This window comes from Chiloscyllium punctatum, chromosome 6 (assembly GCF_047496795.1).
Source record: "Chiloscyllium punctatum isolate Juve2018m chromosome 6, sChiPun1.3, whole genome shotgun sequence".
In the NCBI taxonomy this organism is placed as follows: domain Eukaryota; kingdom Metazoa; phylum Chordata; class Chondrichthyes; order Orectolobiformes; family Hemiscylliidae; genus Chiloscyllium; species Chiloscyllium punctatum.
The window spans coordinates 40,116,824-40,134,595 of NC_092744.1; the positions used below are offsets into that span (position 1 = coordinate 40,116,824).

At 41.7% G+C, this 17,772-nt stretch overlaps 1 protein-coding gene across 9 annotated transcripts in view; it reads right to left on the reverse strand.

The window, feature by feature from the left end:
• armc9 (armadillo repeat containing 9) overlaps nt 1-17,772 on the reverse strand; it is a 157,496-nt gene that overhangs the window by 92,000 nt on the left and 47,724 nt on the right. For all 9 annotated transcript variants that reach the window (XM_072572497.1, XM_072572495.1, XM_072572496.1 and 6 more), the window contains exon 8: nt 8,163-8,320. In XM_072572497.1, coding sequence (XP_072428598.1) covers nt 8,163-8,320 — 158 coding nt within the window. The remainder of the gene's footprint in view (nt 1-8,162; nt 8,321-17,772) is intronic.

Consider the following 17,772-nt stretch of genomic DNA (forward strand, 5'->3'; position numbering starts at 1 on the left):
CTTGGATCAACTGGTGGTGCTTAGCTCTGTCTCATGCAGGCTAATTTCGAAATGTAGCATGTACGTAATTCTGTGTTTTCACCAGATTGGCATTTCATTTTTGGCTATGTCTGCTGCTGTTCCTGAATTGCTCTCTCCATTGTTCATTGAACCAGGGTTAATTGACTGATTTGCCAGAAAGTGCAGAGTGTCACAAAGCTGGGCCCTTTTTTCTAGAAGCTGTTCCTTTCTCAAGGATACTGTGTCCTTGTTTTTTGTCAGAGGGGTCATAAGCTGTTCCCGATGCCGATTGGTCTGGTTTGGTACAGAGATTAAAAGGTATTGAGAGGCCTTTTTGTTTATACGTAAACAGGTGAGACTTCAGGTCAAAGTGGTCATGTTTTAAAAGTGGCATGTACAATGCGAGGGGAGTAGTCAGCTCTCCAGCTGAGCATTTGAATTCAGTCCAGAACTATTTGGGAGTTCAACAATAAGCTGTGTGGAACCTATCTCTCTCCTTCTGCCCTTCTAACTTCAACCTTTAAGCATTTGTTCCATTCATACTGGTTTTTAAGGGGGTTTGCTTATGGGGCTGTGATGTGTATTTGGAACAGCATAATTAAGTGTAGTTTGGATAGACTGAGTTCTGTAGGCATTCTTTATTCTGCTCTTTCTGTTTCATTTTGTAATCTTGTGAATACATTTTTGTCTGTTTTAAAACCTTGTACTCAACCTAGCTACCTCACTCCGTGTAATTTTCACTGTCCATTTACTGAAACAAATTGCCAAGTTATGGTGTGGGCTGCCTGCCTAAGAATGATTTGAGTGATCTGACCTAGTCCATAACAGATTGGGAACGCTTTGCAGTATTTTAAACAGTTAGCGGTAGGTGCTAGTGTCTTTATTTTGGTTTGGTTGGGCAGTGAAAGCTTGGGATCATAATGGCTCTTTCAGTCACTAAAAGTTTTCTGGAAGTGGAGGTGATTACTTTGGAAGTTGTGCAAAACGTGAATAAGACCAAGCCGCAGGAATAAGCAAGCCAACTGGGACTGAATCTGCCTGCTTCTGTGAGGAAAGGAGAAATAATTATAGTAGTAGCTCAGCATTTAAACTTGCTGGAGAAATCATTAGAATCTTTCGAAATGACAAGATTCAATTGCAAATGAAGCAGCTTGAGTTACAGGCAAGAGATAAGATAAGGGCAGCAGAAGTGAAACAGTTTGAGTTACGATTAAAAGCAGAAGTGAAGGAAAAAAGAGAGAATAGCAGAACAGAGAGAAAAAGAGAGAGCAGCAGAAGAGAGGGAAAAAGAGAGAGCTTTTGAATTTCAAAACTGAGACAAAATGGAAAGTCAGCTTAAAAGGCTGGAGATAAAGGCTGAGGGTAGGCTTAGTGAGGATGAGCAAGCCCCTGGTAGTCAGAAGCGTGGTGAGAATCTGTTTAAGTATGTTCAAGCATTGCCTAAATTTGATGGGGATGTGGAAGCATTTTCCATCTCATTTGAAAAAGTGGCTAAACAAATGCAGTGGCCAGTGGCAATGTGGATTTTCTCGATCCAAATGAAACCTGCAGGTAGGGCTAGTGAGGTATTCGCACCACTATCAGAGGATGTATCTGGGAGTATGAGGAGGTGAAAAAAAACCATTTGAAGTGAATATGAGTTTGCACCAGAAACCTACAGACAACTTTTCAGGAATCTAAGGAGGGACCCAGGTCAAACCTACATTAAGTTTGAGAAGATCAAACAGTAATACCAATAGATGGATATGAGCTTTAAAAATCGAGCGAATCTATGATGCCCTTGGAGAGTTAATTATTTTGGAGGAATTCAAAAATTTACTGCCTGAAGCAGCGTAAACTCATGTGGAAGAGTAGAGTGTTAAAATGGCAAGGTTAGTAGCTGAAGTGGCTAATGATTATGAGCTGCTCCATAAAACACGGTTTGGCTTCCAGAATCAATTTCTGTCTATGAGGGACAGAAACTGGGGCAAAGAGAAATCCTCACGTGGAAAAGGAAAGGTAAATCTCAGTGAAGATCATAAAGATAGCTTATCACCGGGTTTAAAAAAAAACCCTTGATGGGGACAAAGAAGTTAAAAAGCTCCAGTATTTTCATTGAAATAAAGTGGGCGCCATGAAATCACAGTGTTGGTAGTCTAGAAGAAAGCCAGATGTAGGAAAACTGGACAAGCCTGGAAGTTTTGTTGGATCGGTAACAAAAAGCACAAGGAAAGTTAGACAACTGCCTCAGAGCGTACAAGATGATCAGAGGTTGGTTAAGGAGGAAGTGCTAGATCTGCTTAAAAAATATACATGCAAGAGTAAAGTGTATTCACATAGAACATAAAACATAAAACAGCACAGAAAAGGCCCTTTGGCCCACGATGTTGTGCCAAGGTTTAATCCAAATGTAAAAGATAGTAACTTAACCTACACACCCCTCAACTCACTGCTATCCATGTGCATGTCCAGCAGTCGCTTAAATGTCCCCAGTGACTCTGCTTCCATCACCACAGCTGGCAACGCATTCCATGCATTCACAACTCTCTGCATAAAGAACCTATCTCCTTTATACCTTCCTCTTAATATCTTCAAACTATGACTCCTCATACCAGTCAATCCTGCCCTGGGAAAAGTCTCTGGCTATTGACTCTATCTATGCCACTCATTATTTTGTATACCTTGATCAGGTCTCCTATCTTCCTACTTCTCTCCAGATAGAAAAGTCCAAGCTTATTCAACCTTTCTTCATAAGGCAAGCCCGCTAGTCCACACAGCAACCTGGTTAACCTTCTTTGCACCCTCTCCAAAGCCTCTGTATCTTTCCTATAGTAGGGTGACCAGAACTGGACACAATATTCCAAGTGTGGTCTCACCAGGGACTTGTAGAGCTGCAGCAAAACCTCTCAGCTCTTAAACTTGATCCCCCTGTTAATGAAAGCCAAAAACACCATATGCTTTCTTGACAACCCTATCCACTTGGGTGGCAACTTTGAGGGACCTATGTACTTGCACATTCAGATCCCTCTGTTCCTCCAAACTGTCAAGAATCCTGTCTTTAATCCTATATTCAGCATTCAAGTTCGACCTTTCAAAATGCATCACTTTGCATTTATCCAGGTTGAACTCCATCTGCCACTTCTCATCCCAGCTGTGCATCCTATGTCACGCTGCAACCTGCAGTAGCCCTCTATACTATCGACGACACCTCCAACCTTTGTGTCATCTGCAAATTTACTAACCCACCCCTCAACCTCCTCATCCAAGTCATTTATAAAAACTACAAAGAGCAGAGGCCCAAGAATAGAGCCCTGTGGGACCCCACTCAATACTGACCTCCAGGCAGAATACTTTCCATCTCCAACCACACTCTGCCTTCTGAAAGCCAGCCAATTCTGAATCCAGATGGCCAAATCTCCCATACTTCCTGACTTTATGAATGAGCCTACCATGAGGAACCTTATCGAATGCCTTGCTGAAGTCCATATATACCACATCCACTGCTCGACCTATGTTGAACTATTTTGTCACCTCCTCAAAGAACTAAGGTTTCTTAGTCGGGAGTAGCAGGTAAAGAGGTTACAATATTGAGGCAACAGGATCCTCTCAGTTTGTGATGCTGAAGGATGATGAGGTACGTACTACTGAGGGACTACTGCCAGAAAAGGTACTTGTAACAGGAATTCATGGTGAGACAAAAAATGCTCAATTATGGAAAGTGAGGCTAGAGAGTCCAGAGAAGAGTGGAGAATTTGTGGTAGGAGTACTGGACAAACTCTCAGCTCCAGGAATACAATCTGTCCTTGTAAATGATATAGCTGATTCATCGGCAGGCATGCTCCCTAATCTGGTTGAAAAGCCAGTACAGATGCAGGCAACTGAAGAAATTAATGTTTTTCCAGGAATTTTCCCTGATTGTGATCTTGTGACCACACAGAGGCACAAGTTGAAGCAGGAGAGATCAAAAGGCACAGATAAGGAAGCTGACATAGCTTTATCCGAGACTTTTTCTGATCAGATAAGTGGGACAGAGCAGGAACAAATAGGTAAACATGTAAGTATCTTTAGCTCTGCTAGGCTGATCGTTATAGCAGAAAAATGAGAAAACAGTTGTATCAAAAGGCATTTACAAAGGAGAGTGAATGCATCCCTGTGTGTTATTACTTAACAAATTATGTCTTAATGAGAAAATGGAGACCATCACACATTCAAACAGATGAGAAATGGACAGGGGTTCATCAAATTGTTTGCCAGTAGGGTATGGAAAGGAGGTGCAACGAGTGGTGCATGAGCTACCACGTGGAGGTCTTACATGTCAGCTATTCGGAAAACCACAAGCAGTAATAAAACCTGCATCTTTAATACCTATTCCAGCATTTGAGAAACCTTTTACAGGAGTCTTGATTGATTGTGTTGTTCCCCACCTCAAACAAAAAGTGGGAATAGGTATTTATTAACAATAAGCATGTGTCAATTAGATTTCTAGAGGCAATCCCATTACACAACATCACACCTGAAAGGGTTGTAGGAGAATTATTTAATTTCTTTTACTAAATACAGATTACCAATGGAGATCCAGTCAGGTCAAGAAGCAAACTTCACATCCAAATTATTCAAGGAAGTTATGGATACCTTGGGAATAAAGCAATTCAAATCTACTGTGTACCATCCAGAATCGCAGAGAGCGATACAAAGATGGCATCAAACACTAAAGACAATGTTGAGGGCTTATGGTCGGGATTATCCAGATGATTGGGATAAGGGAGTTCTGTTTGTACTTTTTGTGATCAGAGATGCACCAAATGAATTGACCAAATTCAGTCCATTTGAATTAATTTTGGGGCAAGAAGTAAGAGGACCGTTAAAATTGATAAAGGAGAAATTAATAAGTCAGAATTCAGAGACCACCCATCTGGACAGTGTGTCAAATTTTAGAGAACAATTAAATAGAGCTGGAGAATTGGCTAGACAGCATTTAAAAGTATCATAGCATACAAAGAACCAGGAGGTGGATAAAAAAAATCACAAATTCACAATTTTGCAGTTGGGGATAAGGTATTGGTGTTACTTCCAGTAACAGGTGAGCCTTTAAAAGCAAGGCTTAGTGGGCCTTAACAAATCAAGAAGAAATTGAATGAAATGAAATACGTGATAAGAACTCCAGACAGGAAGGAATCTCACAGAATGTGTCATGTGAACATGCTCAAAAGGTATTTTGATAGGGAAGGGAAGCAAGAGGAGAAGGTGTTAATGATTACAGCACAGAAGGAAGAACCAAGTTCAGAGGATTCTGAATTGGACATTCCTCAAATCAAATTGGACAGTAAGGACGTTGTCAAAATTAGGATAAATTGAGTTACCTTCCACTAGAAAATGGAAATGACATGAAAGAGTTATTATTTTCACATGGAGAGATATGCAGAAATAAACTGGGAAGTACTAATCTAATTGTGCATGATGTAGAGATAGGAGATGCTGTTCCGATTAAGCAACATCCTGATAGGCATAACCCTCCAAAATTGGCACCGGTTCAGAACGAGATAGAGTGCATGTTCGAAGATGGCATAATCAAAGTGAATTACAGTGACTGGAGCTCACCCACAGTCATGGTGCCAAAGACAGATGGTATCCAACAGTTATGTGTAGAATATCGCAAAGTCAATGCCACTACAAAGACTTATGCATATCCAATTCCACAGTTGGAGGACTGTGTCGAAAAAGTGGGAAAAACTTATATTTCTAAGTGGGACTTGCTCAGAGGCTACTAGCAAGTACCTCTGTCAGAGAGAGCAAAGGCAGTTTCGGCTTTCATAACGCCAAATGGAGTACATCAGTTCAAAGTCATGTCATTTGGTATGAAAAACGCTCCAGCCACATTTCAGAGACTGACTGATAAGGTTATTGCCAGATTACCCAACTGTGTGGTGTATATTGATGACCTGGTGATTTTTAGTCAGTCACGGAAGGAACATTTACAGCATTTATTGGACTTATTCAATCGACTTTGGAAGGCAGGCTTGGTGGTAAACCTAGCTAAAAGTGATTTTTGGCAAAGCCCAAGTCACCTTCCTGGGCCATGTTACTGGACATGTACAAATGACTCCATGGGATGTAAAAACGAAGGTAATTGGGGAATTTCCCACACCATCGACAGAAACAATGGTACTAAGGTTCCTGGGATTTGAGTAGATTTTACTGGACGTTTGTGCTGAAATTTTGCAGTGTGGCTGCTCCACTCACTAAATTGTTAAAATAAAGGCAAGAAATTTCAGTGGACAGCGGACTGTCAAAAGGCATTTGACAGCTTAAAAACTGTGTTAACCACTGCCCCAGTATTAACCACACCTAATTTCACGAATCCTTTCAAGATGGCTATCGATGCCAATGATGTGGGTGTTGGTGCAATGCTCCTGCAGGAGGATGACAAAGGGATAGGAAGACCCATCAGGTATTTTTTCCAGGAAGTTGAATGTTCATCCACAGAAATATTCAACAGTTGAGAGAGACTTTAAGCTTGGTGTTGGCATTACAACATTTCAATGTTTATATTATCAGTGATGCATCTGAGGCAATCATATAGACTGATCCTAAGCTGTTGAAATGTATGGAAAACTTTTAAGGACAAAAATGCCAGACTGTCTAGATGGAGCTTGTTGTTGCAGCCATTCAGTTTGACAATTGTGCATGTGACAGGTCGCGAAAATGTGATTGCCGATGTGTTATCGAGGCTCGAATTAGATACATAGGCATTCACTGGCGGGTGTGCCATGGCCTGAATTCGCATGCGGTTGTGCATGTTTATAGTTAGTATGGTATATATGTGTGTTTTGACGACTAACTAGGGTTTTGAAGGGTTTTAAAAATGAAGCCATTGATGAGGTATTGATGATTTTTTTTAAAAGGGGGGGGGGGGGGCGTGGTGTCATAAAACTGTTTCCTTTTTTCAAAAAGCTGTTCCCTTTCCTCAAGGATAATGTGTCCTTGGAGTTTTTCAGAGAGGTAATAAACCGTTCCCAGTGCCGATTGGTCTGGTTTGGTACAGAGATTAAAGGGTATTGAGAGGCCTTTTTGTTTATACTTGAACGGATGAGACTTTAGGTCAAAGTGGTCATGTTTTAAAAGTGACATGTACAATGGAAGAGGAGTGGTCAGCTCTCCAGCTGAGCATTTGAATTCAGTCCAGAACTATTTGGAAGTTCAACAGTAAGCTGTGTGGAACTTATCTCTCTTCTTCTGCTCTTCTAACTTCAATCTGTAAGCATCTGTTCCATTTACACTGGTTTTTAAGGGGGTTTGCTTATTAGGACTGTTATGTATATTTGGAACAGCATAATTAAGTCTAGATTGGATAGACTGAATTCTGTAGGGGTTCTTTATTCTGTTCTGTGTTTCATTGTGTAATCTTGTGAATACATTTTTGTCTGCTTTAAAACCTGGTAGTCAACCTAGCTACCTCACTCCAGATAATTTTCACTGCACACTTACCGAAACAAATTGCAAAGTTATGGTCTGAGCTGCCTGCTTAAGAATGTTTTGAGTGGTCCATAACAAGAGGGAAACACTTAGCAGGTCATGACTTTGTGAGTGTGTTTGAATGCAATTCTGCTCCTGATGGTTCACAACTTTTCATGGTTGCCAACTGGTGACCTACTAAGCCAGATCTGAAGCCATCCTCCTTTAGCACAGTGATAATGCTGCACAACACAATAGAGGGCAACTGGTGGACCTCAGTGTGAAGATGGGTCTATCACACATACCAGTTCTGACAGCTGCAATTTTTGACACGTAGATTGGAGTGGACCCTTGTGTTCTCTCATTACTCCAGCTTAGTCAATATTTGGTGCTACTGGACTTCTTTTGGTGAAAGACATTGAAGATGCTTTACAAGAGTACATTCTATGTCACTGATAAACTCAGTGCTTCTACCAAGTTGTATTCAACACGAAGAAATTTTGATTCAGGAGCTGAGGGAGTGCAGTAGGTGGTCATCAGCATGATAGTTCCTCGCCCATGTTTGAACTAATGTCATAACACTTCATGAAGCTCCAGAATCCACAATGAGGACTCCCAGAATCACTCCTTTCCGACTGCATTCCACTGCATTGTCACCTCTAGTGAGTCTGTCCTTCTGGTGGTTAGCACTTACCCAGCAATGGTGACGGAGCAATCTTAAAGAATCTTACCATTTTCCCATTTACTGTAGCTTCCAAAGAATCTACAAGCTCTGCAGTGACTCCAATCAAGCTGTGGTAATCCTCTTGCATCTTTCTGTACCTCTTCATGTATGTTGCTGCTTTTCTCTCAGTTTCCAGTAACTGTTGCTGAAGTTGTTGCAACAATTCTGCCAATAAAATGTCAATATAATGATCAAACAAGAAAATTTCCTTCTCTATTATTATTAAATACAATGTGCATTTTGCTAGTCCATCATTTTTCCTGAAAATACTTTCACAGTTCAAGCATTCAACAATTTCCAATTCTATCAAATCATTACAATTAAGGCATCTTTGCATTTGTCAAAGTTAAATATCAGTTAAATCACACACTGCAAATTCTCTTGAACTTAATTTTTCACTTTCACAATAGTTCAGAGGCATGCATATGTCCTATCATCAGCTGTAGCTTAGTGGGTCACTAATCAACTCGAAACCAAAATTGGAAGTGTTGTGGATGGCAAAGATTACCTCAGAGTACAACAGGATCTCGATCAGATGGACCAATAGGCTGAGGAGTGGCAGATAAAGTTTAATTTAGTATCATGGGGTGTTGCATTTTGGAAAGACAAATCAGGACAGAACTTATATACTTAATGGTAAAGTCCTGAGGAGTGTTGCTGAACAAAGAGACATTGGAGTGCATAATTCCTTGAAAGTGGAGTCGCAGGTAGATAGAACAGTGAAGAAGGCATTTGGTATGCTTTCTTTTATTGGTTACAGCACCGAGTATAGAAGTTTGAAGGTCATGTTAGGCCACTTTTGGAACACTGTGTGCAATTCTGGTCTCCCTCCTATCATAAGGATGTTGTGAAACTTGAAAGGAATCAGAAAAGATTTACAAGGATGTTAGCAGGGTTCGAAGGTTTGAGCTAAAGGAAAAGGTTGAATAGGCTGGGGCTATTTTCCCTGCTGCATCAGAAGTCAAGGGGCAACTTTCTTGAGGTTTATAAAATCATGAAGGGCATGGACAGGGTAAATAGACTAGGTCTGTTCCCTGGGGTGAGGTAATCCAGAACTCGGTGACATAGTGGCTGAGTGGTTAGCACTACTGCCTCACAGCACTAGGTTTCTGGGTTCGATTCCAGCCTTGGGCGACTGTCTGTGTGGAGCTTGCACATTCTCCCCGTGTCTGCGTGGGTTTTCTCCAGGTGCTCCGGTTTCCTCCCACAGTCCAGAGATGTGCAGGTCAGGTGAATTGATAATGCTAAATTACCCATAGTGCTAGGTGCATCATTCAGAGGGAAATGGGTCTGGGTGGATTACTCTTTCGAGAGTTGGTGTGGACTGGTTGGGCCGAAGGGTCTGTTTCCGCACTGTCGGGTATCTAATCTCTATAGGTTTAGGGGAAGGATTTAAAAGGGACTGAAGGGCCAACATTTTCATGCAGAGGGTGGTGTGTGTATGGAATGAGCTATCAGAGGAAGTGATGGAGGCTGGTTCAATTATAACATTTAAATTGCATTTGGATGGTTTGAAGGGGTATGGGCCAAATGCTGGCAAGTGGGACGAGATTAGGTTGGGACATCTGGTCTGCATGGATGAGTTGGACGGAATAGTCTGTTTCCATGCTGTACATCTTTGAATCTAAGACATCAGTTTCTGAGTTCATGTTCAACCTGAGGAATGAGCACTCAAATCAAGGCTGGCACCTCAATGCAGTAGGAAGAAATACTACACTGTCAGAAGTACTGCTTTTCAGTGAGACCTTAAAGTTCTTGAGAAGGTGGATGGAAAGGATCCTATGCCAATATTTTGAAGAAGACAACAGTTATCATAGTGTACTGGCCAATATTTTGCTGTGTACAAACTGGCTGCTGTATTTCCTACAGCATAATAGTGGCTATACCTGAAAAGTGCTTTATTGACCATTCATGTGCACCGAGACATCCAGTGGTTGGGAAAATTGTTAAATAAGACCATAAGATATTGGAGCAGAATTAGCCATTCAGCCGTTGAGTCCGTTCTGCCTTTAATTCATAGCTGATATATCCCATTCTCCCAAAACCCCTTGATCACCATACCAATCAAGAACCTATCTATCTCTTTATTAAATTCATTGAATGACTTGGCTTCCACAGCCCCCCCCATGGCAAGGAGTTCCACAAATTAACCATACTCTGGCTGAATAAATTCCTCTTCATTTCAGTTTGAAAGAGTCATGCCTTCAACTCTGAGGCTGTGCACTTGGGTTCCTAATCTCTCCTAATACTGGAAACATCTTCTCTATGTCCATTCTATCCAGACATCTCAGTATTTTGTAAGTTTCAATCAGATCCCCCTCATCTTCTGAGCTCATGGAGTAAAGATGTTGAATATTTGTCCAAAATTTAAGTATCTGAAAAGAATTATTACAAATATGCACTTACAATATTGTACATTTTTAATGATTACGCTTGCAAGTATTTTTGCTTCAAGACCATTGAATGATTATTAAATTAAAATCCCTTGGATTCAAAGGCTTTTAACAAAAATTCAACCACAACAGACAGCCCTCACCACAGATGCTTACTGAAAGCTTATCAGGTTCTAATCCAGTAAAACAGAAAGTATTGGTGAAATTCAGCAGGTCTTGCAGTATCTGTTAGGGAAAAAAAAGTTACCTTTTTGAGTCAACAAAGATCAAAGAAAATTACAGCACAGGAACAGGCCTTTCGGCCCTCCACGTTTGCACTGATCCAGATCCTCTATCTAAAGCTGCCGCCTATGTTTTAAGGGTTTGTATCCCTCTGCTCCTGCCCATTCACATATCCGTCTAGATACATCTTATACAACTGTGATGGCCTCGACCACCTCTGCTGGCAACACGTTCCAGGCACTCACCACCCTCTGCGTAAAGAACTTTCCACGCGTATCTTCCCGAAATATTTCCCCTCTCACTTTGAACTTGTGACCTCTCGAAATTGGGTCCCCCACTCTGGGGAAAAAAAGCTTCTTGCTTTCCACCCTGTCTATACCTCTCATAATGTTGCAGACCTCAATCAGGTACCCCCTCAACCTCCGTCTTTCTCATGAAAATAATCCTAATCTACTCAACCCCTCTTCATAGCTAGAGCCCTCCATATCAGGCAACATCCGGTGAACCTCTTCTGCACTCTCTCCAAAGCATCCACATCCTTTTGGTAATATGGCAGCCAGAACTGTATGCAGCATTCCAAATGTGGCCTTATACAACTGTAACATGATGCCAACTCTTGTCCTCAATATCCCGTCCAATGAAGGAAAGCGTGCCGTATGCTTTCTTGACCACTCTATTGACCCACCTTCACGGTACAATGGACCTGAACACTCAGATCTCTCTGTACATCAATTTTCCCCAGGACCTTTCCATTTACTGTATCGTTCACTCTTGAATTGGATCTTCCAAAATGCATCACCTCACATATGCCCGGACTGAACTTCATTTGCCATTTCTCCACCCAACTCTCCAGCCTATCTATATTCCAATGTGAGTCCAAAGTGATTCTTCTTCAGAACTGAAGAGCTGAAAATTTGTGGTTTTAAGCTGCAGACTGTGGGAAATAGTCATCAGGCCCCTCCCCCAAACCTTCATGTCTCTTACTATTTCACAGTTCTTGAACAGCCCGTTAGTACTAAACAGCCACAAATTGCCACCCACCACCTGGAGTTGAGACTTCAAGTCTCGTCACCACAGTTTTGGTGATGCCAACCATCATGCTGCACTGTTTCCCAGTCAAAGCAAAGATCATCCTCCCTATGTATTGAAGTTTCACCCTTCACTGTCCTTGCACCTTAAGTATTCCAGGTTGCTGCCTACAATTCCCAGGATCAAATCCCTCCCCAACCCCCCGGCTGCTTACCAAAACAGTGTCTTCTGTTAATCATCCAGGACATTCATTCCACTTACACCAAGGAATGACCATGCTCCAGTCTGCCGAACAACTTGCATGGACAACTCCGAGTGATGGCTGACTGCTTTTAGGAAGCTCCTGAACTGACCATCTCAACCCCTGAATCCAATGGACCAGCAGGACTGACTAAGGCCCAGTCCCCAGACAGCACCTGGACACACCATTCTTGAGTCTGACTGCCAAAGCAGACATCTGACTGTATCATGGTGTCATGAATCATAGAATCCCTGCAGTGTGCTCGCAGGCCATTTGGCCCATTGAATCCACACCGAACCTCTGAACAGCATCCCAATCAAACCACACTCCACACTATCGCTGTAACCTGCATTTCCCATGCTAATTCACCTAGCCTGCACATCCCTGGACACTATGGGCAGTTTAACATGGCCAATCCACCTAACCTACCCATCTTTGGACTGTGGGAGGAAACGGGAGCACCCGGAGGAAAACCATGCAGACACGGGAAGTATGTGCAAACTCCACACAGACACTGGCCTGAGGCTAGAAGCCAACCCGGATCCCTGGGGCTGTGAAGCTATCGTTCTATACACTTAGCCACCATGCTGCCCAGCACCTAATCACTGGACTGATTGCAGGTGCTGTTCTATCATTGGCATCACCCAACTAACAGCAAACCTCCTTGACTCAATTGAACACTACTGCCTTTCTACTTTGCAACATGGTCGTTTGGTTGATGCACAATAGCATACTTGCCATACAAGCTGCTGGCACATGGTGTGGATAAAGAAAAACAGACCTCGCAACATGTATACCTTGTTCACCGATGACTGCTGAACAGCAATTTCATGTTCTGTGTCTAAACAATAAGTCAAAATAGAGATACTGTGAACCTATAAAATGTGCCATGAGTAGAAAGCCATTAACAAACAAGGCAAGAATATTGTGAGCAGCTAAGGCATTAAGTGAGAAAACAACACCACTCCTGAGATGCAGACTGATTCAATCTGTGAGCCTGTCCCTGTGCACCAAATATTCTTGCCCCAACACTGCATTGAAAGCCATAAAAGAAGTGAACTAGAAATCAAATCAGCAAACAAATCCTTCACTAAAAGGGTCATCCTATGTCGCAGAACTGATGGTGAGGAAGTTCCCACCCACAGTCAAAGGGCCACATGGGAATGCAACTAACTCGACCCATATGTGACAGGGAGTCTCGTGAGGCAGAATAGGGACTAGCAAAATCACCCTATAACCAATTTGGGGAAATCATTAGAAAAGCAATTCAAGTGCTGTTGCCAACTAGTAAAGGCAAAGACTGCGGATTCGAGAAATCTCAAACAAAACACAGAATACTGGAGAAACCCACTGGGTCTGGCAGCATCTGTGGAGACAGAAACAGAGATAATGGTTCGAGTCTTCAAAAGTTCTAAAAAAGAATGTCATAACAGGCTTGAAATGTTAATTCTGTTCCTCTCTCCACAGATGATGCCAGACCTGCTGAGTTTTTCCAGTTTACTCTGTGCTTACTGCTGCTAATTTTCATGCAACATGGGGAGGCAAAACGGAGTTCAGGAAAAAAGCTAGGATCTAAAGGAGATACAGCCAACATGTACCTAGTGAAATCCTTTTCCACAGGGGTAAACAGAGGCAATGAAATTTTGCAGACCTGGGTGGCAAGTTTATAAAGGTCGCTTGTACCCCTTTTGGATGACGAAGACGTATGACTATCTGAAACACTCTTTTCACATTTACTTGGAGACAAGAGAAGTTCCTAAACAGTCCCACAGCGGATGAAAAAGCTACAGTACTTTGATTTAAAAGGCAGTGAGTCTACACCCATGCCGGATGAACAGCATGTTTACCTAGTTGAAACAGGATACTAGGAAAGCTACTGAAGAGACCGACAGTTGATAAGCAAACTGTCCTTCCCAGATGTAGAAAACAAGAAGCCTGTACCTTTGCTTGGCCAGCGAGAGATGTGACGACCAAAACCTGTGCTCAAAATTGAAGGTAAATCTGAGAGTTTGCCAATACTCTCAGAGCTAGTAAGGAAGCTTACCATGGTGAAGGGCCACAGAGCACAGCAGCAACAGATAACCCTGTGAGCAGTAGTGTCCTTCAAGGTAAGGAAAGGATAAGGGATGCAACAAGGTCCAAAACAAAAAACTTTAAATGGAGAGATGCTCACACACCTGCTGCATAAACAAAAGGTCAGCTTGGACAATACTGTTTCCCTGGTCTTAGAGAACAAAGACGGTCCAAAAAAACAGACAGATGGTAAGAAAAATGGCAACCTAATCGATGAACTGAAGGGCAGTATAATAAGAGCTGGATAGCCATGTATGGTTAGTAGAGTTCAAAGTGAAGTAGAACAGATTGGGTACCAACCACTGCTGAAGGTAAGAAATCAAGAGAAGTCATAAAGCTCTATTGCACTTGAGACTACCACATAAGGAGTTCAACTGTAGTGAAGATGGAGTTAAACCAAAGTACACATAACCAGTGATTGTCAACCAGAGGGTGGACACCACCTGATGACAGCCAAGATGGTATCAGCTGAGAATGAAGAACAAAAAAGTTGTTGAACTATCAGGTGAAAGATCGGCATACACTGTAATCTTAAATGCCGAGTTAGCACCTCTGACCAAACAGCATTGGGAGGTGGTGGTAAAGCTGCTTGGGAAGTTGAAAGAAATCCACACGGATTAGCTGATATATATCATACCAGCAGGCCATGGTATGAATGAGGTAGGTCCCCATTAATGTATCAAAATGCCTATCAGCTGAGCCCTAACAGGTTAGCTTAGATCAGGAAATCAAGCCTTTACTGGACCCCAAAAGAGCTGAGAGCCTGAGCAGCTGAAGCCTCCCAGACCAAGGTAACTCAACAGCCACCTAAGGGCAGGAGAGTCCCAAGTGAAATGAGACATGTTGGTTACCAACCACTGCTCAAGGTAAAAAATCAAGAAAAGTTATAAAGCTCTGCTACACTTGAGAGTACCACATGAGGAGTTCAAGTGCAGTTACATTTGTGAAGTCCATTTTAAAAATGATGTGCTTTTATTCTTCAGGGTTAAAACAAAGGTAGATTTATGCCTGCATCCAAGACCTGAGGGGAATATCTTGCTATACAAATTCACACATTCGTGCATTCAAAATAGGTAGAAAAATGAAGACAATAGAAAGAAGTTCAAATGACAAAATACTTTAATTTAGATGCATTAATATTTAATTTTGAGAGACCAGTGAGTGTTAATTTAAGGTTCTTTCAGTTGGTCAAGCACAGACTTTTTTTGTAAGAGCTCATAAACAGTCGAATTGATGATGAGGGTACAGTAATTGTAAACTGGGAATTGATTCACTTTCCAGGTTAAACACAGGGATCAGACTTAAGAGATATTGAGATCAGAGGCAGACATTTAGCTAATTCTGGAGCTGCTTACCTTTTCAGTGTTATCTTAGACTGAACAGCCTGAAACTTACAGAATACTGAATGGCCTGGACCGGGTGAACATTGGGAAGATGCTTCCATTAGCAGGAGCGTACAGCACAGCCTTAAAGGGAAAACCCTTTAGACAACGGAGAGAAGAAGAAATTTCTTCAGCCAGGGAATGGTGAATCTTCGGAATTCATTATCAAAGACAGCTGTGGAGGCCAGGTCATTGAGTATATTTAAGAGATAGATGGTCTCTTGGTGGTCAAGAGGATCAAGGGTTATGGGGAGAAGGCAGGAGAATAAGGTTGAGAAACTTATCAGCCATGATTGACTGGCAGTAGACAGGCAGAGGCTGCAAGAACACAGCAAGCCAGGCAGCATCAGGAGGTGGAGAAGTCCTGAAGGAGGGTTACACCTGAAACATCAAGTTCTCCACCTCCTGATGCTGCCTGGCTTGCTGTGCTCTTGCAGCTTCCAGCCTGACTATTGTGCATTGACAGCATCTGCAGTTTTTTTTGGTCTCCAATCATGTTTGATTGACAGAGCAGACCTGATGGGCTGAATGGCCTAATTTCTGCTCCTATGTCTTATGGTCTTACATGGCACCACAATGCTATCTGGGAAGTAAATGCCATAACCAGGACATACTCCATTCCTAATCCATGTACTGAGGGGAGTATAGACAAGGCAGGTCACTAAGTCTACTCCAAAACTTGCTTTTATTTTCTGGACATAAAGGGTACTGAACTACAGCTTTGACGTTTATTTGTTCAGTCTATGATAACACCGAAAGGGTAAGCAGCTCCATGTCTGCCTCTGATCTCAATATCTCTCAAGTCTGATCCCTGTGTCTTGCCTGGAAAGTGAATCAATTCCCAGTTTACAATTACTGTACCCTCATCATTAATTGAACTGTTTATGAGCTCTTACAAAAAAAATGTGCTTGACCAACTGAAGGAACCTTAAATTAACACTCACTGGTCTCTCAAAATTAAATATTAATTCATCTAAATTAAAGTATTTTGTCATTTGAACGTCTTTCCATTGCCTTCACTTTTCTTCCCATTTCGAATGCACGAGCATATGAATTTGTATAGCAAAATATCCCCCTCAGGTCTTGGATGCAGTAATAGATCTACCCTTGTTTTAACCCTGAAGAATAAAAGCACATCATTTTAAAAATGGACTTCACAAATGGGATTTGGCGAAAACACAAAACGAAGTGAAAAAAATAAAAACATAAATCTCTTTTCTAGGCAGGAGAGAAGGCAAGTAAAAATAATGAAATTCACCTCTCGGTCTTGTTCACTGCACTTCTGTTCAAGTTTTACACGTGTTGTCATATGAAATACCAAGACTCTATGTTAATGCTGGTTGGATTGCTCTGTCGAGAGCCAGTATGAACGTGAGGAGCTGAAGGCTTCTTTCTGTAACTCAATGTGAATCATTGTTTTCTCAAAGAAGAATCTTTAAATCGAAGAGTATAAAAGAGGGATTGTTTATCTTTTCTAAAAAAAGAAAGCTCATAAAGGGTATATTTAACAAGGATGCTAACTTTAGATAGGCAGTGCATATTCAGTACACACCCTATCCTCCTAAAGTTAACATCCTTGTTGGACTGATAAAATCTCAATTAATGTTTTGTAAATATATTGCAATCTGCATTTCAGAAATACAAATACTCAAAACAATTTACGTAATGAATATCTTGAGACATTCAACATTGCGTTCTGCTAGAAACATGTTAAAATCACCAGTACAGAGGAACCTTGATTATTCAAATATCTATTATCCAAATTTTGGATTATCCAAAAAAGATTATCCAAAAAAAGGCCCTGCAAAAATGTTATATCAAATAGGTAAGTGTATTTGACTTACCTGTACTAAAGAACATGTGAAAATGCTAACAAAAACAAAGAAACACAAGCAACTCAAGCATAATAGATTAGATTCCCTACAGTATGGAAACAGGCCATTTGGCCCAACAAATCCACATCGACCCTCCAAACAGTAACCCACCGAGACCCATTCCCCTACCCTATATTTAACCCTGACTAATGCACCGAACACTATGGGCAATTTAGCATGATCAATTCACTTCACCTGCACATCTTTGGATTGTGGGAGGAAACTGGAGCACCCAGAGAAAACCCATGCAGAGACGGGGAGAATATGCAAAATCCACACAGACAGTCACCTGAGGGTGTAGCTTTTCTCGCTGAGCTGTAGGTTTGATATCCAGACGTTTCATTACCTGGCTAGGTAACATCATCAGTGGCAACCTCCAAGTGAAACGAAGCTGTTGTCACCG